The sequence below is a fragment of the Stenella coeruleoalba genome, assembly GCF_951394435.1.
Source record: "Stenella coeruleoalba genome assembly, chromosome: 10".
Classification (NCBI taxonomy): Eukaryota; Metazoa; Chordata; class Mammalia; order Artiodactyla; family Delphinidae; genus Stenella; species Stenella coeruleoalba.
This window is the reverse complement of record NC_137156.1, coordinates 25,997,515-26,022,039: the sequence shown is the minus strand read 5'-3', so window position 1 is coordinate 26,022,039 and position 24,525 is coordinate 25,997,515. Positions and strand designations below refer to the sequence as shown.

The 24,525-nt window shown below is 40.6% G+C and overlaps 2 protein-coding genes across 3 annotated transcripts in view; one reads left to right on the top strand and one right to left on the bottom strand.

Moving 5' to 3' along the window:
* LOC307192400 (boLa class II histocompatibility antigen, DQB*0101 beta chain-like) overlaps nt 1-24,525 on the top strand; it is a 111,363-nt gene that overhangs the window by 58,665 nt on the left and 28,173 nt on the right. The gene's annotated exons all lie outside the window — the stretch shown is intronic.
* On the bottom strand, nt 4,019-11,043 carry LOC307192477 (HLA class II histocompatibility antigen, DQ alpha 2 chain). 2 transcript variants are annotated; one of them, XM_079933389.1, is made up of 6 exons: nt 10,915-11,043; nt 7,142-7,291; nt 6,752-7,000; nt 6,030-6,311; nt 5,598-5,772; nt 4,019-5,430 (listed from the first exon to the last, which is right to left on the bottom strand). In XM_079933389.1, exons 1-5 carry the CDS (start codon nt 10,994-10,996, stop codon nt 5,618-5,620), a joined length of 918 nt encoding a protein of 305 aa, XP_079789515.1. In that variant the 5' UTR covers nt 10,997-11,043; the 3' UTR covers nt 4,019-5,430; nt 5,598-5,617. The 2 variants fall into 2 exon arrangements, with proteins under 2 accessions (XP_079789515.1, XP_079789514.1); XM_079933388.1 differs by lacking the exon at nt 7,142-7,291.

Sequence of the window (24,525 nt, the reverse complement as noted above, 5' to 3'; positions counted from 1 at the left end):
GTTGTTAAGCCAGTTTTTAGTTTAGTTATTTTTTTTTTCCAGAGGAAATTGTTCCATTTATAGCTGTAGACTGGGTATGTCTATTGGAGGAGGTGAGTTCATGATCTTCCTTCATCAACCTCTTGTACCAAACTATTTCAGCAATTTTGAATATATCATCACCTTCTGTCCTTAAACGTAAGACTTCTTTTGAGAAATCTGATAGCATTATAGTTTCCCTCATAAGTTATAAGCTTCTTTTCTCTTGCTGCTTTTAAGATTATCTCTGTCTTTGATTTTTTACAACTTTATCATAATACATCTTTGAGAAAATCTCTTTAAGTTGAATCTTTTTTTTTTAAGAAGATGTTGGGGGTAGGAGTTTATTAATTTATTTTTGCTGTTTTGGGTCTTCGTTTCTGTGCGAGGGCTTTCTCTAGTTGTGGCAAGAGGGGGCCACTCTTCATCGCGGTGCGCGGGCCTCTCACTGTCACGGCCTATCTTGTTGCGGAGCACAGGCTCCAGACGTGCAGGCTCAGTAGTTGTGGCTCACGGGCCTAGTTGCTCCGCGGCATGTGGGATCCTCCCAGACCAGGGCTCGAACCCGTGTCCCCTGCATTAGCAGGCAGATTCTCAACCACTGCACCACCAGGGAAGCCCTTTAAGTTGAATTTGTTTCTTAACTATGAGCTTCATGAACTTAGATATCCAAATCTCACCTCAGATATGGGAAACTCTCAGTGATTATTTCTTTTCTTTCTTTTTTCTTTCTTTTTCTTTTCTTTTTTTAAAGAGAGTGATACTGGCAGGGCTATTTTATTATTTATTTACTTATTTTTTTGCATTAAATTTTTTTATTGGAGTATAGTTGATTTACAATGTTGTGTTACTTTCTGCTGTACAGCAAAGTGAATCAGTTATACATATACATATATCCACTCTTTTTTAGATTCTGCCATTGTTTCTTTAAATAAGCTTTATGTTCCCTTCTCCATCTCTTTTCCTTCTGGGACTCCAATAATTGACAGAGGGTTACATTTGATTGTATTCTACAGATCTTCTAGGCTTTATTCACTCTTTTTCATTCTTTTTTCTTTGTTTTGTTCTGAGTGGATAATTTCAAAGTTCCTGTCTTCTAATTCACAGATTCTTTCCTCTACTTGATGGAAAGAAGATGAAAGAATCTTCCTCTTCTTTCCATCAGGCAGAAAGAGCATTTTTTGTTGTACTTTTCATATCCAGAATTTCTATTTGTTTTTTTTTTTAAGATTTCTATTTCTCTATTAAACTTCTAATTTTGTTCATGTATTGTTTCCCTGATTTCATTGAGCTGTCTTTCTGTGTTGTAGCTCACTGAGCTTCCTTAAAAGAGCATTTTTGGGTAAATTATAGACCTCCACATCCTGGTGTCAGTTACTGGAAGATTATTTTGATTCTTTGGTGTGTCATGTTTCCTTGATTTTTCATGTTTCTTGAAGTCTTTCATTTCTGTCTTTGCATATGAAGTAGCAATCACCTCCTCCAGTCTTTACTAACTGACTTTGGGAGAGAAACACGTTCTGTCCGTCTTGCTAGGGATTCTGAGACTCTCTCAGACCTTTTATGGATATGCCTGTACCACACTTCTTGCTCTCTCGTGGCACAATGCTTAAACTTGTGTGCCTTCTCTTGATTCTGCAATGTACCAGGCTGGCTGCTGACAGCTTCCCTTTTGTTTTCCCAAGAATGGAGCTGAAGCTCAGGTTCATGTTCTCTCCCTGGCCTACAGATTTGGGCTGGTTTTCTGTGCTACTCATTAGCTGCCAAAGCTCACTCTTGCTGCTGTCAGGAGTGCACACAGGGAGCTGGCCACAGTGTGGGGGGTGTGTGGGTGAGGTGCATGGGGTGTTGGGAGTGCCTGTGGGCAAGCTGATGGGATTCAATGGTGAGGTATCCCCAGTGGCTTGTTGGTGGACATCTTGAGGGATCTGCGCCTCTTTCATATCTTCCAAGAGTTCTATCTGCCACTTTGCTGGCCTCTACTCACCCCCAGTAACGTAAGTTATGACTCACTACTCTGGATGGGGTGAGAGAGAAATGGCAGTTTCCCGCACAGCTGAGGAAGACAGGTGTTCACTCACATGCTCTCACTTTCCTTACAATTATCCTTACAGGATAATTCGTGAGTTGAGAAGGTCTCTCTTGGCACCAAGCTGTGCTGCCTTGGGGAGGAGTGATGCTGTTCCTCCTACCCTCTCCAGTGTGTCCAACTTGTATTTCTTTGCTCCAGTGGTGTGCTGGAAGTTCTCCACTGGAAACCTGGACTTCCACAAAGGCTCTCTCACCTATGAGTAATTGTCTAAGACTGTTCTCTGCGGGTTCCCAGATAATAGCTAAGAGGGCTGAGCCAGTTCATGGGCCATTGCAGGGTCCCTAGCCATGACTGAGGTCTGTATGCTTGTTATCTGATGCATGGTTGGCAAGACTCCTCCTGGATTCCTTAGCATATGGTGTTGGATCCCATAGCTCCCACAAAGGTATCTTTATCCAGGAATGGATACCAAATTGTTGTTAAAAGGGGGATATGAACGAGAGACATCTTGTTCGACCATGTTGCTGATGCTACTCCCCAAGTACGTTCCTGTTTCCTGATTAACAACCTCACTTAACTAAGTCATATTCTTAATCAACTTCCAATAAAGCTATGTGTACTAGGTACATTTTTTATTCTTTTATGTCTAACAGTATTTTATCCTTTCTTCATGCCTAATTGTGATTTTGAAAAGGTATACATTTATTAATAGAAAATACTTTTCCTTTAGAACTTCCAGGCCTTTTTCATTATCTTTATGATGTAAGTATCTGACGGTTTAACAGTGTCTGTTGTCTGTTTGTTTTGTTTCCCTCATTGGGATATTTTATGATCTTCTTTTAACACTTGAGATTCTGAAATTTTAAAAATGATTAAAAAAATTTTTAATGTATCTAAGAATGAGTTTTTTTTCATTAATTTTGCTAAATATCTGAAAGTCCCCATTCCATGTAAAGAATTAGGTCTTTTATATCTGGAAAATTTTCCTTTACTTGTTTTCATAAATTTCCCCCTTCATTTTTCTGTATCCCTCTCTAGCTCGGTTACTTGATGTTGCCAGGTCTATTCTCTGTGTCTTATCTTTTCTACCATATATTACATTTCTTTGTCTTCTTTTTCAGGGAGAAAATTTCAAGGAGGTTTTCTTGATTTAATTTTTATATTACATAATAATAATTCTATTATTATAATTTTTATATTATTCTGTTATTTTTTAAATCTTCCTATTACATTTTCCAATTTTTTAGCCCGTCATTATTACTTTTATAGAGGAAGTATCTTTTCACTAAGGATTCTAATTAGAAAGAATTGAAATAGCTTGCTTGCTCTTACATAAACTTTCTCTACTAAACTGTAATAATTTTTGTTTTATTTTATTGTCATACTCTCTTTTTAAAAAGTAATTAATTTGGCTGCATCAGGTCTTAGTTGTGGCATGCGGGATCTTTCATTGTGGCGCACGGGCTCTTCATTGCAGCGTGCAGATTTCTCTAGTTGTGGCAAATGGGCTCAGTAGTTGCGGCGTGCCCTGCGGCATGTGGGATCTTAGTTCTCCGACCAGGGATCGAACCCACGTTCCCTGCATTGGAAGGCAGATTCTTAACCACTGAATCACCAGGGAAGTTCCTCATACTCTCTTTCATACTGTTAGATTTCTCAAACATTTGCTCTGCCCTCTTTAACCTTGTCCTTCACTTACTGTAAACCATCTTGTTTCATCTCAGACATTTATACAAGCCTTCTCTAAACACCAAATTATACTTGGTTCCTGTGCAATACTCTCTCACATTACCTTGTTCTTTTCCTTTATAAATTCTTCAGAGTTTGTACTTGGATGTTTGTGAAACTGTTTCATGTATGTATGCTTCCTCCTATTGGAATGTAAATTCTTCAAAGACAATAAATGTATCTGTTTTCACATTACTTTAATACACTCAGAATGTAGTATGGTATGTATCACAGCATCGCTTCTAAGTGACCATTTTTACATTATAGATTGAACTAGTAATTATATTTAATAAAGTTTGGGGTTTAGCCCAACCAATAATAAAGTGAGCATTACTTTGCTTTCTTTTGCTATTGTTCTTTGTTGTATACACACTCTTTAGGGTTACATTTCTGAGGGGTTCTAAGGTGTAGAACAGGATTTGGATGCTCAGTGTTTCTTAACTGCAATACAAATAAGGAAAACCTTAAAAACCGAAATAACTTCAAACAGAACGCTTCTCTGCTTATTTTTTCTTTTGGCTTTCCTGGAATATCTAAAAAAACCTTTGTATTATGGAACATTTCAACTATATACAGTAATAGGGAGAATAGTACCATGTATCAACAGTCCAGTTTTAAAAATGATCAGTTCATGGACAATTTTGTAAATCCACCCATTTAATATTATATGCATACTGGGTTATTTTAAAGATAATCTTAGACAATATATAATTTCATTGATAAATATTTTACTATGAAAATCTAAGATATAACAACTTTTTAGAAATATAACAGCAATGCCATTACCACACCTAAAATTATTTCTGATTGTCTCAATAATTTTTTTTGTTTGTTTGTTTGTTTTTGCGGTACGCAGGCCTCTCATTGTTGTGGCCTCTCCCATTGCGGAGCACAGGCTCCAGACGTGCAGGCTCAGCGGCCATGGCTCACGGGCCCAGCCGCTCCGCGGCATGTGGGATCTTCCCGGACCGGGGCTCGAACCCACGTCCCCTGCATCGGCAGGCAGACTCTCAACCACTGCGCCACCAGGGAAGCCTCTGTCATAACTTTTAAAAGCTATATTAAGATGAGTACAGACTTATTTCTTGGTTTTTGTATTTCTGCTATAACAAATCTACACCATGGGAGAAGAGTATATATTATCTTCAATGATGCCTGAATTAGGGGGGTGGGTGACCGTGCCAAGAATGGGAACAGAAAGAAGAGAGAAATAATAATCTCAACTAAGATAACAACATATTATTAGGCTACACAGGTTGCTCTTGTGTTACTGGGCATGAAACGTGATCTGAGAAACGAAATTAAGGGGCCTAAAGCATAAGGGAACAAGGTCCTAGTCAGCCTTGAGATGAAAGACAGGAAAAGTTTCAATAAAAGGAGGATTCATTGCTTCCATGATGATACTGGATCAGGGTCACTAGGGATTAGGTAACTGGGTGGAATACGCCAGTGATCCCATGGTATGTAACTATTGAGAACAGAAAAAAATCATCAGGTGGTCAGGGGGAGAATTCCTAGGTATATGTGAGCTTTAAGGGATAAGTCCCAGAGAAGAGGTGAGAGGAGGAGTGTAAGAGGAGAGAAGCTATATGAAGATAGTTCTAGGTCACCTAGCATGTCCACTCTTCTGCTCTGGTAGACGGGCAGTTCACCTGCAACAGGACAGACATGAGACTGATGAGTCCTAGGGGCCTTCTGTGTAATCATCATAACCTTTCCCAGTTCTCCTCAACTTTTCAACCACATTTGAGTCCACAAACCTCTTCCCACTTTCTTTCCTCCTATACTGTCTCCAGTGCTGACAAATCCGAATCCTTACCTTCCCTTCTAGGGTGCAACTCACAAGGGCCCTTGGTGTCTGGAGGGACCACCTGAGCGCAGGCCTTGGATGATGAAGACAGTGCCCACCACGATGCCTACGAGGCCCACAGTCAACCCCAGGGCGCAGACCACAGTCTCTGTCAGCTCTGACATAGGGGTTGGAATCTCAGGTTCTGCAAAAGTGAAGTTGTAAAACTCAGAATACAGAGTGTTGGTTCATGTGCATGTGTTTGGGATGGGGCAGGGGGTGTGGTGTTCATTCTACAAAGACTCAGGGCAGCAGGCTTAGGGAAGAGAGGGAAGTATATCTTTAGAAACACTTGAAGTGTGGAAAACAAGCTCTGGACCGTGTGATTTAGGGGCTAAAAGGCAGGACATTCTGTACTTGATAGAGAAGAGAAAGTATCAAAGGGGTGGAACTCGTACATACCCCAGTGTTTCAGCAGTGGCTCATCCAGGCCCCAGTGTTCCACTTTGCAGTCATAAACATCATCATCAGAAGGCAGGAAGGTGAGATAACTGATCTTGAGGAAGGAAAGATCATTCTTCGTGAGGAAGCTGATCTCAGAAACACCCTCTCTGACTGTGTGTCCGTTCCTCAACCATGTGATGTTGATCACAGGAGGATAGATGTTGTCCACAAGACAGATGAGGGTGTTGGGTTGACGCAGCAACACAGGGAACTTAGAAAACACAGTCACCTCAGGAACCTCTGTGGTGAGAAAACAGCACTGATGTGAAATGAGGATAGCTCTGCCCTGAGGTTCTGCCTTGCATCCTGGGGGAGCCCTCCCACCAACATTTCCCAGGCTGACAGTGGAAGAGCTCTTGTTTCCCTTTTGCTTGGGAGATGCTATTCACTGCCTCTGCTTTATCCCCATGTTCTCTGGGCATGCTTGTTAAGGAGGGAGGTCTGTGGGATTCAAGGGATATGTTATGGGAGTAGGGATCCTTATATTACATGGAAATATGTGATCTTTGAGAAGAGGGAGGATGAGGGTCCAGTAATTACTATGAGAAAATCTGGGGACTCCTTGGAAAGGAGAGAGTTTTATAGAGTGGTGAAGGGTATCTCTCCTTAGGGAACAAGAGAGTGAGGCCTGGTATGAAACAATAGTTTCAGTAAAGAGAGGCAGAATGGTGGACACCTACCATTGGTAACAGGGGTAAAGTTGGAGCGTTTAATCATGATATCCAAGGTGCGTTTCGCCACAGCTATGTTTCTCAGGGCACCCTGTGGGTCAAAACCTGCGAATTCGCTAAACACAGGCAGCCGCCAGACAGTCTCCTTCTTCTCCAGGTCCACATAAAACAGCTCATCTCCATCAAATTCTGTGGTGAACTGGCCAGAGGGCCCAAAAGACTGGTAGATAGTTGTGCCATAGGACGCAACGTGGTCAGCTGATAAGTGAAGGTGAGGGGCAGGAAGGTGCAAAACAGAGGGAGAGGAAAGAACCATGTTAAACAAAGTTACAGAAGAAACAACTCTCAAACATTGTAGTCTTCACCTCTGGCACAGTCTCAAAGCAAAATTCCCAGCACCTGTTTCCTTCGCCCTCAGTGTTGGTAGCTGTCCTGTTAGAATCCAGTCTGTCTTTCCACTATAACATATGCTCAGAAGGGTGGCCTTTTCACAGGCCCTGTTTACTGCTATTTCCTGCATGTCCAGCTCAGTACCTGGCACGTTGTAGGCTTGTGATAAATATCATAATGGAAATAAAGAAGAAAGAAGGGAATGAATGAATGATCATGGTGTTAGTTTACTTCCCTTTGCTTCATAAGTTTTCTTTCTCACTTACTTCTTTCATCAGTTAATAACACATTCATTATGGTTCCTCTCCCTTCAGGACTGGCTCAGAGCAGAACGTTTTCTATACAAGATTCATTTCTTATTGATTGATTGATTGATTGTGGTACGCAGGCCTCTCACTGTTGTGGCCTCTCCCGTTGCGGAGCACAGGCTCCGGACGCGCAGGCTCAGCGGCCATGGCTCACGGGCTCAGCCGCTCCGCGGCACATGGGATCTTCCCAGACCGGGGCACGAACCTGTGTCCCCTGCATCAGCAGGCGGACTCTCAACCACTGCGTCACCAGGGAAGCCCCATCTTATTTTTTTTAAACCAAGGAAAAGCACACGGAATCTTATTATTTTAAAAGAGTTTCCTCTAACTGTTACAGGGTGTAAGAACGAGTATGACAAGGACAGTGACAGTATTACAAAACATATAAAGAATAAACAATGGTTTTAAGTTGTCTGTTTTGTTAACAGTAGTGATCCTTAAAGGAGAGTGCTTGATTGCTTCTGAAGTAAGAAATGGAAGTTTTATTTTGGATTTCTGTTACTTCCCACCCCTATTTTTTTCTTTAAGGAGGTTACTAAACTTCTTTTTCTGACTCAACACGTATTTGTTGAGGACTCAAGGTACTGTGCTGCCGTTTTCTTCAAATGGACAATATACTTTTCTGAGGATGCCAAAGCAGAATGGCAACCGGTTCAGCTGGACTCTACTCAAGTAAGCCTGACTGGACAATTTTGTCCAGACACATACAAGCCTTTTATCATTTTCTCTTTCCTTCCTTCCTCAATTACTGAGCATCAACAGGGTTTCAGACATTGTGGGAGGCAAAGAGTAAAATATCAATCAGGCATGGTCTCTGCCAACAAGGAGAATATTGATTAACGGGAGAGTCAGGTGAGTAAAGGAGCAAGTACAGTGTTCTGTGCTGCATTCTGGTATGGATGTATCCAACATCCTCATCTGACCTTAGCTATTAATCAAACCAAATGACATTATCCTTTCATGTTCCTTGGTCTTTGCAGGGTCTGTTTTTTTTCTTTCCCCCTGAAATGAAATTATCTGTTAGGATTTCCTGGACACCTCCAGTTCATTCTTTTTTAAAAATTTATTTAATTAATTTATTTATTTATTTTTGGCTGTGTTGGGTCTTTGTTGCTGCGTGCGGGCTTTCTCTAGGTGCATCCAGTGGGGGCTACTCTTCGTTGAGGTGATCAGGTTTCTCATTGTGGTGGCTTCTCTTGTTGTGGAGCACATGCTCTAGATGCGTGGGCTTCAGTAGTTGTGGCTCGTGGGCTCTAGAGTGCAGGCTCAGTAGTTGTGGTGCACGGGCTTAGTTGCTCCACGGCATGTGGAATCTTCCTGGACCAGGGATCGAACCCACGTCCCCTGAATTGGCAGGTGGATTCTTAACCACTGTGCCACCAGGGAAGCCCCAGTTCATTCTTGAAGTTTCTGCTTAGTTACCAACTTTTTAGCTAAGTTCTCTCATTACACATATTTTTGCTCACATTATAACCTCCAACCTCTCCATCCCAGTGTCCTGCTTTCAAGTCAATCTATTCCTCATCATTACCCAGCATGACCCCTTGGTTGATCACTTAAAAGGCCTTCCAGTGTAGCCTCCTTATCCCTGTAGTGAATATTCTTGACTCCTTTTCAACCATGGATGTATGCAATTATTCTCTTCATCAGCTACTTGTCCTGAGTTGCCAGCACTGAAGAGCATCGCACTGCTGTGCCAACTGGAACCAATTCACTTTTACAGCTTCAGCCTCAGCTGCATCCATTGCCCTGCTCAGCAATACTCCTTCTGTTTTTCTGCACCATTTTCTTAGCATTACTAATCTTAGTACACTCCATGGGGCAGATAGCATGTCTTTTCATTTTTGCATCCCCCAAACTTAGCTTGCTGCGTGTTCAAGAATGAGTACAAAATGTCAATTACTATTCTTGAGGATCACAGAGACTTTGGGGAAGACTGACAAGCACAGAGGTAGGAGAATTATATGACAATCAGAATCAGCAGTGACCAGGGCTGCAGTATGATTGTGAGCCCTAAGCGCTGTTGCATAAGCAAGCTTTCCTCCATAAAAATATTAAAAGTCATATTTTATGGCCATACTGGGATAAAGACAAATATAATCTAGGGTAAACTAAAAATTAAAACATTTTCTTCTACCCTAAAAGTTCATTTTTTTTTTCTAATTAAAATAATAAAATACTTTCATGGAGCCCTATAAGCACTGCAGGCCCTTGGCCTGTGTCCCCTGTGCCCAATGAGGAAGTCGAGCCTGACCAGGACACTCTAGTGTGACGCTGAAGAAACAAAATTTAGAAGTGCTCTGGAGAAGTACGTGAAACTTCCACTACCACACACAATTAGAATGGGAGCATTCATGGTTAGCAAAGTTGCTGAAGATTAGAGTAACCCTCCATTTCACTTCCCTTTTGAACTACCTGGCCTTTCTACTTCGGTTTTTACAAACTCACTCAATGTCTATAAAGTAACAAAGATGTGGGCCAGGGATGGATCCTGGAAGGAAAGGAAGACGAAGGAATGTAAGAAAAGAGGGTGGAAGGAGGGGGACAGCAAAGGCAGAGGGGCCTAAGGGACCAAATAAATAATCTGTGCTTGCCCATTCTTCTTGAAGGACTTCCTTAGATGGGGCAAAGAACTGGTAATTTGGGCTAACAATTTGAAAACCATATAATTTGATTCATCAAATTTCTTATCATAAAGTTCTCAATTTTAAAATAAAAATAAGGAAATTTCTTACTTTGTTAAAGAAAATAAAGCAAAGCTACACTTGTAACGGTAAAACTAAAAAAATAAGAATAATCTTTGACATTTGTGTGTCTTAATCACTTAGAAAGCATTTCTACACACGTCTTTTACTTGGTTATTTGTGAGGTGACATGTATGAGGTAACTGAGGTTAAGTGAGGACCCTGTGGTAAAACGCCTTGTGTAAAGGCATTCTGCTGGGCTTGCTTACCCTCTCCCCACCTGTGCGGGATGACAGCATGAAAATGTATGTAGATCTGAGACTGAAAAGGTCACCCTTCTTTGTATCTACACAGTATACAGAATTCATGGAACTGTTTACCCCAAGATACACTTTAGGAGAAATATACAAAAAGCTTCAAAATTTACTCAGAGAAATTTAGGAGCAATAGTTCATAAAATTTTAGTAACAAAATATCCACTTATGGAAACGTTTCTAATCTTTGAGGCAATAATGAATGAATGCCCTAGAGCCCTCCAGGACATATTCACTGGATCCAATATCAGAAACAGAATAGTGTCCTTGGTGAGCTCTGCAACAGCACAAGTAGCAAAGAGAGTGGGTCTGGACTCTGGTTTCCTGCAGGAGGAATGACTCTAAGTTTTAGATTTGCTTAATATTGAGAACGCTTTGAGGAGTTGCTATTGTTTCTAGGCCAAACTCTATCTTTTTTTCCCTTCAATTCCCTGTTCCCCAACTCTAGTCCCCACATCCCTCAACCATGCACTCACCCACAATGTCTTCACCTCCACAGGGGCTCATCATGATGGTCAGGGTGAGGGTCCCCAGAATCAGAGCTCTGTTCAGGACCATCCTACTTTAAGGTGGTCTCAGCAGTTGCTGTTCTGAGTTGCAGAGCAATGATGAGGGCTGAGCTGAGAAGGAACTCTGTAGACACCCAAACCACACTCTGTAGACACCCCAACCACACTTGGCCAATCAGAAAAATCCCCTATGATGACACCTCAGTTGCCAGATGAAGACTTTGTACCAAGAGGCCTCGAAGGGGCTGGGAAATCCCTTGGTTCTGAGGCGGCCTCCACTCAGAGTGGACCTGAGGGAATTTTCTATGAAAGGAGGGAGGGTATTAAATCAGAGTCTTCTCACATATGTGTATGCCTGCTGGTGACAAGAGGGCTGGGAATTTCTGAGCAGCCTCGTGGACAGATGAAGTCATCACTAATATGGTGTCCAACAGGATATTCTGGGCTATAACTTCCAGGGTCTCTCCCCTGAGTTCGTCCCCCTCCCTGGCAGGCCCCACCTCCTCCCATTTCTCTTGCCTCCTTATGTGGGTTAACTGTCTTTCTCTTTGTTTCCATAGTGCATATGGAATTCTCTAAATATTGAGTTGATCCAAGTGATTTCTGCTGGTGATAGCCAAGGAATACCTTTGCCTTTTCTACTTAGAGGAATCCAGTTGAGTAAATTATTCTTTTCGTTCTCTCAAAAGCTTTTATTACCCAGGGCAATAAAAGTACTTGTAATGTCGTGTAATGCTGCCTAAAGTAACTGCGTGATCTTTCATTTGAATTTTTTCCCCGTCTTGAGTATTCTTTATGCTCTATATTTTGGTGAACCTATCTACTGTTAAAGGAATTTGGAGAGCACTATCAAAGCAGAAAACAAGGCCACTCAGTAATCATGTCTCAACACAGACAAAACATGAACTGTGTCCAAATCACAAAAATGACCAAGCGTACTTCTCCCCTAGATAATATGAATGACCTCTGCTTCTTTCCTAATTACAGCTTTAGCCCCAGTATAATCTTCCTTCCTCCTAGGGAAGATTTATTAAGATGCCCGATTACAGAATTACCCCACTTCACCACCCACTTCTTGACAGAATCCAATTAAGAACAAAGTCTCTGTTTCTTAAATCCTCCTCAAGATCACCTAACACAAGCCCAAATCCTATAATAGTTTAAGGGTCTGTTTCATGTGTTGCCTAGGCTATGGTCCTCAGTTATTCACTCAAACATTAACCTAGGTGTTGCTCTGAAGTTATCTTATAGATGTGATTAAGGTCCAAAATCAGCTGACATTATGTAAGAGAGATTATTCTAGATAATCTAGGTGAGGCTGGACGAATCAGGTGAAAAGTCTCAAGAGCAAACCTGAGGTTTCCCCGAGGGGAAGAGATTTCACTGTGGGCTCCAGCTTCAGCCTGTGCTGAAATTTCCAGCCTGCCTTTCCTGACAATAGCCCTCCCTATGGGTCTTGGACTTGCCTAGCCCACCCCACAACTGTGTAAACTAATTCTTTGCAGTGAATCTCGTAAAAGATCTCACCAACAGGTTCTGCTTCTTTGGTTCCAACATCTTCATATTGAGATGCCCATGATTCCCCATGGTGAGTTTATGAACAATACAACCAACTTGTTCATCCATGGATGTGCTTCTGATGATCCTTGGCTGAAGACGTTAACAGCACTTCATTAGATTATTGTGAGGAACGTAGACATACTGCACCTGGAATGAAAAATTCCCACAGCTCTTTATACTTGTAATAAATTAATATCATCCCCATTTTACAAGGAGAACATCACATTTCAGAAAGGTGAGAGGATTTGCCCAAAGTCACACAGCTGGTGAGTGCAGAGCTGAAATGTGACAAGGGCAAGCCACAAGTCCCTGTGAGGGAGGGAGGGGGTCTCCTGCGTGGATTCAGAATACAGTGTCCTGATATAATTAGGATAAATATTTGACCCTACAGGTGGCCTTATCATTCTTTCTAGTCTCTCCCATTATGGACCAGGAGAAATTTTGAGGTTCTACTTGAGATGTGCTCCTTTTACCATGCAGCATCCTCCTTTCTATGCAGAAATAACATGTTTCTATGCTTTTTTTCTGGATCCAGACTTACCTGCTTTATATCTTAAATAAATCACTTACAGTTTGGCAAATGGTCAAAACTTTTCCTGACGGTGCTTCAGAATTTCACCTACTAATATTACAGTTAAAAGTATTCAACTCAAATTAGGAAGTTAGGATGTTAAACACTCAGGATCAGAACTGTATCTCAGATGGGAAGTTGAAGACCAGTCTCAGATTTCACATCCAGTGGGATGCAGGGGAATTCCAAGCAGGCAATGTTACTAGCTAAGAGATAGAAGATGAGCTTTTCTGTCCTTAACTTGACTTTGTGTCCCTCCTTTTCCTGCAATCACACAATGAACCTTGTTCTAGTTGCTTCTGTCTTCAGGTCATAATTTTAACATAAAGTAAAATTATTAGTGAATTAAACTCAGAGGAATGGTGTACCACTTTGACAAAAACCAATTTGTGACCTTTGTCTAAAAGGAAAATAAAAGACCCTTTTCATAAATTAATGGTGGAAATGAAATTTGCAGTTTAAAATATTAATTTAGACCAAAAATTTTCTATTTTTTAACATCTTTATTGGAATGTAATTGCTTTACAATGTTATGTTAGATTCTGCTGTATAACAAAGTGAATCAGCTATATGTATACATATATCCCCATATCCCCTCCATCTTGCGTCTCCCTCCCACCCTGTCTATCCCACCCCTCTAGGTGGTCACAAAACACCGAGCTGATCTCCCTGTGCTATGTAGCTGCTTCCCACTAGCTATCTATTTTACATTTGGTAGTGTATATATGTCCATGCCACTCCCGCACTTCATCCCAGCTTACCCTTCCCCCTCCCCGTGTCCTCAAGTCCATTCTCTACATCTGCGTCTTCATTCCTGTCCTGCCCCTGGGTTCATCAGAACCTCTTTTTTTAAAGATTCCATATATATGTGTTAGCATACGGTATTTGTTTTCTCTTTGTGACTTACTTCACTCTGTATGACAGACTCTAGGTCCATCCACCTCACTGCAAATAACTCAGTTTCGTTTCTTTTTATGGTTGAGCAATATTCCATTGTATATATGTGCCACATCTTCTTTATCCATTCATCTGTTGATGGACACTTAGGTTGTTTCCATCTCCGGGCTATTGTAAATAGAGCTGCAATGAACATTTTGGTACATGACTCTTTTTGAATTATGGTTTTCTCAGGGTATATGCCCAGTAGTGGGATTGCTGGGTCGTATGGTAGTTCTATTTTTTGATTTTTAAGGAAACTGCATACTGTTCTCCATAGTGGCTGTATCAATTTACATTCCCACCAACAGTGCAAGAGGGTTCCCTTTTCTCCACAGCTTCTCCAACATTTATTGTTTGTAGATTTTTTTGATGATGTCCATTCTGACCAATGTGAGGTGATACCTCACTGCAGTTTTGATTTGCATTTCTCTAATGATTAGTGATGTTGAGCATCCTTTCATGTGTTTGTTGGCAATCTGTATGTCTTCTTTGGAGAAATGTCTCTTTAGGTCTTCTGCCCATTTTTGGATTGCGTTGTTTGTTTTTTTAATATTGAGCTACATGAACTGCTTGTAAATTTTGGAGATTAATCCTTGGTCAGTTGCTTCATTTGCAAATATTTTCTCCCATTCTGAGGGTTGTCTTTTGGTCTTGTGTATGGTTTCCTTTGCTGTGCAAAAGCTTTGAAGTTTCATTAGGTCCCATTTGTTTATTTTTGTTTTTATTTCCATTTCTCTAGGAGGTGGGTCAAAAGGGATCTTGCTGTGATTTATGTCACTGAGTGTTCTGCCTATGTTTTCCTCTAAGAGTTTTATAGTGTCTGGCCTTACATTTAGGCCTTTAATCCATTTTGAGTTTATTTTTGTGTATGTTGTTAGGGAGTGTTCTAATTTCATTCTTTTACATGTAGCTATCCAGTTTTCCCAGCACCACTTATTGAAGAGGTTGTCTTTTCTCTGTTGCATATTCTTGCCTCCTTTATCAAAAATTAGGTGACCACATGTGCGTGGGTTTATCTCTGGGCTTTCTATCCTGTTCCGTTGACCTATATTTCTGTTTTTTTGCCAGTACCATACTGTCTTGATTACTCTAGCTTTGTAGTACAGTCTGAAGTCAGGGAGCCTGATTCCTCAAGCTCCGTTTTTCTTTCTCAAGATTGCTTTGGCTATTCGAGGTCTTTTGTGTTTCCATACAAATTGTGAAATTTTTTGTTCTAGTTCTGTGAAAAATGCCATTGGTTGTTTGATAGGGATTGCATTGAATCTGTACATTGCTTTGGGTAATATAGTCATTTTCACAATGTTGATTCTTCCAAACCAAGAATATGGTATCTCTCTCCATCTGTTTGTATCATCTTTAATTTCTTTCTTCAGTGTCTTATAATTTTCTGCATACAGGTCTTTTGTCTTCTTAGGTAGGTTTATTCCTCGGTATTTTATTCTTTTTGTTGCAATGGTGAATGGGATTATTTCCTTAATTTCTCTTTCAGATTTTTCGTCATTAGTGTATAGGAATGCAAACAATTTCTGTGCATTAATTTTGTATCCTGCTACTTTACCAAGTTCATTGATTAGCTCTAGTGGTTTTCTGGTGGCATCTTTAGGAATCTCTATGTATAGTATCATGTCATCTGCAAACAGTGACAGTTTTACTACTTCTTTTCCGATTTGGATTACTTTTATTTCTTTTTATTCTCTGATTGCTGTGGCTAAAACTTCCAAAACTATATTGAAATGGTTTCAGTTTTTCACCATTGACAATGATGTTGGCTGTGGGTTTGTCATATATGACCTTTATTATGTTGAGGTAGGTTCCCTCTATGCCTACTTTTGGGAGAGTTTTTATCATAATTGCGTGTTGATTTTATCAAAAGCTTTTTCTGCATCCATTGAGATTATCATATAGTTTTTATCCTTCAGTTTGTTAATATGGTGTATCACAGTAATTGATTTGCATATATTGAAGAATTCTTGCATTCCTGGGATAAACCCCACTTGATCATGATCTATGATCCTTTTAATGTGCTGTTGGATTCTGTTTGCTAGTATTTTGTTGAGGATTTTTGCATCTATTTGTTCATCAGAGATATTGGCCTGTAGTTTTCTTTTTTTGTGACATCTTTGTCTGGTTTTGGTATCAGGGTGATGGTAGCCTCGTAGAATGAGTTTGGGAGTGTTCCTCCCTCTGCTATGTTTTGGAAGAGTTTGAGAAGGATAGGTGTTAGTTTTTCTCTAAATGTTTGGTAGATTCACCTGTGAAGACATCTGGTCCTGGGCTTTTGTTTGTTGGAGGATTTTTAATCACAGTTTCAATTTCAGTGCTTGTGATTGGTCTGTTTATATTTCCTATTTCTTCCTGGTTCAGTCTTGGAAGGTTGTGCTTTTCTAAGAATTTGTCCATTTCTTCCAGGTTGTGCATTGGCATTTAGTTGCTTGTAGTAACCTCTCATGATCCTTTGTATTTCTGCAGTGTCAGTTTTTACTTCTCCTTTTTTGTTTCTAATTCTGTTGATTTGAGTCTTCTCCCTTTTTTCCTTGATGAGTCTGGCTAATGGTTTATCAATTTTGTTTATCTTCTCAGAGAACCAGCTTTTAGATTTATTGATCTTTGCTAGTGTTTACTTCATTTCCTTTTCATTTATTTCTGATCTGATTTTTATGATTTCTTTTCTTCTGCTAACTTTGGGGTTATTTTGTTCTTCTTTCTCTAATTGATTTAGTTGTAAGGTTAGGTTGCTTATTTGAGATTTTTCTTGTTTCTTGAGGTTGGATTGTATTGCTATAAACTTCCCTCTTAGAATTGCTTTTGCTGTATCCCATAGGTTTTGGGTCATCATGTTTTCATTGTCATTTGTTTCTAGGTAGTTTTTGATTTCCTCTTTGATTCCTTCAGTGATCTCTTGGTTATTTGGTAGTGTATTGATTAGCCACCACATGTTCGTATTTTTTACAGTTTTTTTCCTGTAATTGATATCTAGTCTCATAGAACTGTGGTCGGTAAAGATACTTGATACGATTTCAGTTTTCTTAAATTTACCAAGGCTTGATTTGTGACCCAAGATATGATCTATCCTGGAGAATGTTCCATGAGCACTCGCGAAGAAAGTGTATATTGTTGTTTTTGGATGGAATGTCCTATAAATATCAATTAAGTCCATCTTGTTTAATGTGTTATTTAAAGCTTGTGTTTCCTTATTTATTTTCATTTTGGATGATCTGTCCATTGGCGAAAGTGGGGTGATAAAGTCCACTACTCTTATTGTGTTACTGTCAATTTCCCCTTTTATGGCTTTAACATTTGTCTTATGTACTGAGGTTCTCCTATGTTAGGTGCATAAATATTTACAACTGTTATATCTTCTTTTGGATTGATCCATTGATCATTATGTAGTGTCCTTCTTTGTCTCTTGTAATAGTGTTTATTCTAAAGTCTATTTTGTCTGATATGAGAATTGCTACTCCAGCTTTCTTTTGATTTCCATTTGCAGGGAATATCTTTTTCCATCTCCTCACTTCCAGTCTGTATGTGTCCCTAGGTCTGAAGTGGGTCTCTTGTAGACAGCATATATACGGGTCTTGATTTTGTATCCATTCAGCCAGTCTGTGTCATTTTTTTACAAATATATATTTTTTAACATCTTTATTGGAGTATAATTGCTTTACAATGGTGTGTTTGTTTCTGCTTCATAACAAAGTGAATCAGCTATATATATACATATATCCCCATATCTCCTCTCTCTTGCATCTCCCTCCCACCCTCCGTATCCCACCCCTCTAGGTGGTCACAAAGCACTGAGCTGATCTCCCTGTGCTATGCAACTGCTTCCCACTAGCTATCTATTTTACATTTGTTAGTATATATAAATCCATGCCACTCTCTCACTTCATCCCAGCTTACCCTTCCCCCTCCGCATGTCCTCAAGTCCATTCTCTACGTCTACGTCTTTATTCCTGTCCTGCCCCTAGGTTCTTTAGAACCATTTTTTTTGATTCCATATATATATGTGTGTGTTAGTATACAGTATTTATTTTTCTCTTTTTGACTTACTTCACTCTGTATGACAGTCTATGTCTTTTGGTTGGAGCATTTAATCCATTTACATTTAAGGTAGTTATCAATATGTATGTTCCTAATACCATTTTCTTAATTGTTTTGGGTTGGTTTTTGTAGGTCTTTTTCTTCTCTTGTGTTTCCTGCCTAGAGAAGTTCCTTTAGCATTTGTTGGAAAGCTCGTTTGGTGATGCTGAATTCTCTTAACTTTTCCCTGTCTGTAAAAGTTTAATTTCTCCATTGAATCTGAATGAGATCCTTGCTGGGTAGAGTAATCGTGGTTGTAGGTTTTTCCCTTTCATCACTTTAAGTATGTCCTGCCACTCCCTTCTGGCTTGCAGAGTTTCTGCTGAAAAAACAGCTGTTAACCTTATGGGGATTACCTTGTATGTTATTTGTTGCTCTTCCCTTGCTGCTTTTTATATTTTTTCTTTGTAGTTAATTTTTGATAGTTTGATTAATATGTGTCTTGGCATGTTTCTCTTTGGATTTATCCTGTATGGGACTCTCTGCTCTTCCTGGACTTGATCGACCATTTCCTTTCCCCTGTTAGGGAAGTTTCAACTATAATCTCTTCCAATATTTTCTCAGATCCTTTCTTTTTCTCTTCTTCTTCTGGGACCCCTATGATTCAAATGTTGGTGCATTTAATGTTGTCACAGATGTTTCTGAGACTGTCCTCAATTCTTTTTTTTTTTTTTTTGTGGTACGCTGGCCTCTCACTGTTGTGGCCTCTCCCGTTGCAGTTGCAGAGCACAGGCTCCGGATGCGCAGGCCCAGCGGCCACGGCTCACGGGCCCAGCCGCTCCGCGGCACGTGGGATCTTCCCGGACCGGGGCACGAACCCGTGTCCCCTGCATCGGCAGGCGGACTCTCAACCACTGCGCCACCAGGGAAGCCCTGTCGTCAATTCTTTTCATTATTTTTTCTTTATTCTGCTCTACGGTAGTTATTTCCACTATTTTATCTTCCAGGTCCCTTATCCGTTCTTCTGCCTCAGTTATTCTGCTATTGATTCCTTCTAGAGAATTTTTAATTTCATTTATTGTGTTGTTCATCATTGTTTGTTTGCTTTTTAGTTCTTCTAGGTCCTTGTTTAACATTTCTTGTATTTTCTCCATTCTATTTCCAAGATTTTGGATCATCTTTACTATCATTACTCGGAATTCTTTTTCAGGTAGACTGCCTATTTCCTCATTTGTTTGGTCTGGTGGTTTTTTACCTTGTTATTTCATCTGCTGCATATTTCTCTGTCTTCTCATTTTGTTAAACTTACTGTGTTTGGGGTCTGCTTTTCTCAGTCTGCAGGTTCATAGTTCCCGTTGTTTTTTGTGTCTGCCTCCAGTGGGTGAGGTTGGTTTAGTGGCTTGTGTAGGCTTCCTGGTGGAGGAGACTGGTGCCTGTGTTCTGGTTTGTGGAGCTGGATCTTGTCTTTCTGGTGGGCAGGGCCATGTCTGGTGGTGTGTTTTGGGGTGTCTGTGAACTTAGTATGAGGTTAGGCAGCCTCTCTGCTAATGGATTGGGTTGTGTTCCTGTCTTGCTAGTTGTTTGGCATGGGACGTCCAGCACTGAAGCTTGCTGGCCATTGGGTGGAGCTGGGTCCTAGCATTGAGATGGAGATCTCTGGGAGAGCTCTTGCCAATTGATATTATGTGGGGCTGGGGGGGCCTCTGGTGGTCCAATGACCTGAACTCGGCTCTCCCACCTCAGAGACTCAGACCTGACACCAGGCCGGAGCACCAATACCCTGTCTGCCACACAGCCCAGAAGAAAAAGGAGAAAAAAAGAAAGAAAGGGAAAATTATTAAAATTAAAAAAAGAGAGCAACAAAGCCAATAAACAAATCCAGAAATGATAATAGGAGCTAAAAACTAAACCATGATAAACATAAAATTCAGAAACAATGAGTCACAGACAGCAAACCCCAAGTCTACCATTGCTTCCAAAGTCTACTGCCTCAATTTTGGGATGATTCATTGTCCATTCAGGTATTCCACAGATGCAGGGTACATCAAGTTGATTGTGGGGATTTAATCTGCTGCTTCTGAGGTTACAGGGAGAAATTTCCCTTTCTCTTTTTTGTTTGTACAGGTCCTGGGGTTCAGCTTTGGCTTTGGCCCCACTTCTGCGTGTAGGTCAACCTCAGGCATCTGTTTCCCATCCAGACAGGAGGGGGTTAATGCAGTGGCGGATTGGGGGCTCTTGCTCTCTCAGGCCAGGGGGAGGGAGGGGTAGTATAGTCATAATTGGAATGTAGGGTGAGCCTGCAGTGGCAGAGACCAACGTGACATTGCAACAGCCTGAGGCACACCATGTGTTCTCCTGGGGAAGTTGTCCCTGGATCTTGGGACCCTGGCAGTGGCGGGCTGCATAGGATCCCCAGGGGGCAGGTGTGGATAGTGGCCTGTGCTTGCACATAGGATTCTTGGTGGCAGCAGCAGCAGTGTTAGTGTTTCATGCCTGTCTCTGGGGTCTGGACTGACAGTCACAACTTGCGCCCATCTCTAGAGCTTGCTTAGTCTGTGTTCTGCCTTCTGTGGGTACACAGGGAAGGAATCCCCTCTCCTTGTGCACCCAAGAACTATGGTCTCTTGCCTCTTCAGCAGGTGCAGACTTTTTCCCATACTCCCTCCGGGCTAGCTGTGGTGCACTAGCCTCCTCAGGCTGTCTTCACACACCAACCCCAGTCTTTTCCCTAGGGTCTGACCTCCGAAGCCCGAACCTCAGCTCCCAGCCCCCACCCGCCCCAGTGGGTGAGCAGACAAGTGTCTCAGGCTGGTGAGTGCTGGTTGGCACCAATCCTCTGTGCAGGAATCTCTCCGCTTTGTCCTCTGCACCCCTGTTGCTGCGCTCTCCTCTGTGGCTCCGAAGTTTCACCCCCACCCATCCCCTGTCTCCGCCAGTGAAGAGGCTTCCTGGTGTGTGGAAAATTTTCCTCCTTCACAGCTCCCTCCCAGAGTTGCAGGTCCCATCCCTATTCTTTTGTCTGTGTTTTTTCTTTTTTCTTTTGCCCTACCCAGGTATGTGGGGAGTTTCTTGGCTTTTGGGAAGTCTGAGGTCTTCTGCCAGTGTTCAGTAGGTGTTCTGTAGGAGTTGTTCCACACGTAGATGTATTTTTGATGTCTTTGTGGGAAGGAAGGCGATCTCCATGTCTTACTCCTCTGCCATCTTGAAGGTCCCCCCACCAATAATTTTCTTAAAAATCATTAATTTCCTGCCATTGATTTAGTACCTAAAACTGTCAATGTAAATGGAATGTGTCATTATAGCTTACATCTTTGAGCATCCTCTAAGAAATTATTTAGATAGAACTCATGTTACTTCTAATTAACATTTATATAATTCTCTAAGAAGCTGTGTATTTTCAAATTCTTTGGTTCTGACTTTCAACTGTTTTCTCCTGACACAACCCTAGTTATTATGCTTTGGTGAGGTTTTACTGAAAACGCCAAGCCTCTACCATCTTGCAGTAATGAAAGATGCTTCACAACAACAACAGAGTCCAGAGTAGTAAAGTAAAAAGAAGATGGACTTTGTAATCAAATGAATAAGTGTTCAATAATGATTTTACCAGCTGCATCATCTTGGGCAAGTCACTCAAAATACATGAGCTTTAGGGTACTTTACTATAAAATGGGATAAAAACTGCTACATGATAGTTAATATGATAAAATAAAATGGTAAATAAGTACAAATTATAAGGTTTAAATACAGTCCAGTGTCTGGCACATAGCAATTATTTCCAAATGAGAGCAACTATATAATGACAAATACTAACTGTGCCTAGGCCAGGGACAGCCTATAGCTTTTTTCTTATTCAGCCAACCTTCTCCCTGCGGCAGTCTAGGTATGTGGGAGCCTGTGAGTCACAGAAGCACTAATTGGTCACTAGGAAATAGAACACTTTGAGGAGTGTTGTATCAGATATTTCTTAATGTAGCTAACCACTCCAAAACATAATTAATAACTTTAAACAATGTTTTAGTATTTTCTTATGATTCTGTAAGACAGTAAATTGTGCTAGGTCCCTTTGGGCAGTTGTGTCTATGCCAGCTCAGATGTTTTCAGGTGTTCACCCATCTGTGGCATCAGTTGGTTCAGCTGGGATTACTGAGTTTCTCTCCATTTGGGCTCACCATCCAGTAGGCTGGCTGAGGCTTCCCCACCAGGTGCTGGAAGGCTCCCTAGCGCAAGAGAGAAACGGCAGGGCTTCTTCTACCTAAATTTACATTCTACTAGCCAATGCAAGTCAGAGCACTGGCTCAGATTAAGAGGTGGGTTAACAGATTGCATTTCTTGATAGGATGAGCTGAAAAGAATCTGTAACTATTTTTGCAATTTACCATAAATGTCCTCTGGCTTTTGGGTATATATAAATGAGCTTTGAATGTAAGAGTTGGAGTGCTTCCACATATGGACTCAATTCGTCCCGCACACCTACTAAATTTTATTTTATCCCAATTGAAAGCACAGCACAGCTTTCTCAAAGGAGATTTGAACTAATAATTGGTTTTTTAAAAAATTTTATTATATATTTTTTTTATACAGCAGGTTCTTATTAGTCATCAATTTTATACACGAGTGTATACATCTCAATCTCAATCGCCCAATTCATCACACACACACACCCCCCGTGGCTTTCCCCCCTTGGTGTCCATACGTTTGTTCTCTACATCTGTGTCTCAACTTCTGCCCTGCAAACTGGTTCATCTGTACCAGTTTTCTAGGTTCCACTTTAATCTGCTTGTCTGCTGATGGATGGGGCTGGGTTTCCTCCCTGTTGGTTGTTTGGTTTGAGGTGACCCAACACTGGAGTTTACCTGGGCTCTCTGGTGGGGCAAATGGTGGACTCTGGGAGGGCTCATGCCAAGGAGTACTTCCCAGAACTTCTGCTTCCAGTGTCTTTGTCCTCACGGTGAGCCACAGCCACCCCCTGCATCTGCAGGAGACCCTCCAACACTAGCAGGTAGATCTGGTTGTTTCCTATGGGGTCACTGCTCCTTCTCCTTGGTCCTGATGTGCACACTACTTTGTGTGTGCCCTCCAAGAGTGGAGTCTCTGTTTCCCCCAATCCTGCCGAAGTCCTACAATCAAGTCCCACTAGCCTTCAAAGTCTGCTTCTCTAGGAATCCCACCCAGTAGATATGGGATTTGATTTTATTGTGATTGGGCCTCTCCTACCGTCTCATTGTGGCTTCTCTTTTGTCTTTGGATGTGGAGTATCATTTTTGGTGAGTTCCAGTGTCTTCCTGTCAATGATTCTTCAGCAATTAGTTGTGATTTCGATGCTCTTGCAAGAGGGAGTGAACGCACATCCTTCTACTCCGCCATCTTGAACCAAACTCCTCTTTTTTTTTTAAAAAAGAAGTTGCTCAACCTTAGTACTATTGACATTTTGAGCTGCATAATTCTTCTTTTTTAATTTTATTTTACTGAGATATAATTGACGTGTAACATTATATTAGTTTCAGGTGTACAACAGGATGATTTGATATTTGTATATATTGTGGAATGATCACTGAAATTAGTCTAGTTAACATACATAACCACACAGTTACAAATTTTTTTCTTGTGGTGAGAAAAAGATCCACTCCGTTAGCAACTTTCAAATATACAATACAGTATTAATCAATCAATCAATCAATTACTAGTTAACTATTAATAGTTAACTACTGATACTATTGATATCTTAATATTATATAATAGTTAACTATTGATACTAATTAGTTTACTATTGATAACTAATCAGTAAATTATTAACTATAGTCACCATGCTGTACATTACATCCCATGACTTATTTATTCTGTAACTGGGAGTTTGTACCTTTTGGTGCAATGATTTGGATAATTCTTTTTTGAAGGGGGCTTTCACGTGCATTGTACAATGTTTAGCATCATCCCTGCCCTCTACCCAACAGGTTCCAGTAGCATCCTCCCCAGTTGGGACAACAAAAACTATCTCCAGATGTTGCCAAATGTCACTTGGGGAATCACTGCTCTATAAGGTGACAGATTCTCTGAAGCAAAAATAGTAGCAAAGTGTTGTGTGTTTATGGAATATGAAAAAGTGAAGTATGTGACAATAATTGAACAAAAAATGGGAGAGAGGAATTTGGAGTATACTGATCTAAATACCTTGCATTAGAATTTGAAGGTAGATTTTATATTTATATATAGTAAATCCTAGGGCAACTGCTAATCCAAAAGAAGGCAGGCAAAGAATAAAACATGAACAAATATCTAATAGAATTAATAGAAAATATCCAGCAAAAATAATCCAACCATATTAATAATTTTGTTAAATGTAATTAATATAAACATATTAAATGACAGATATGATTAGGTTGAATAAAGATGGCATTATCAAACTATAATCTGTCTACAAGTAACCCATTTTAAATATAAAGACATAGCTACATTAAACTTAAAAGGAGGGTAAATATATACCTTGGAAACAA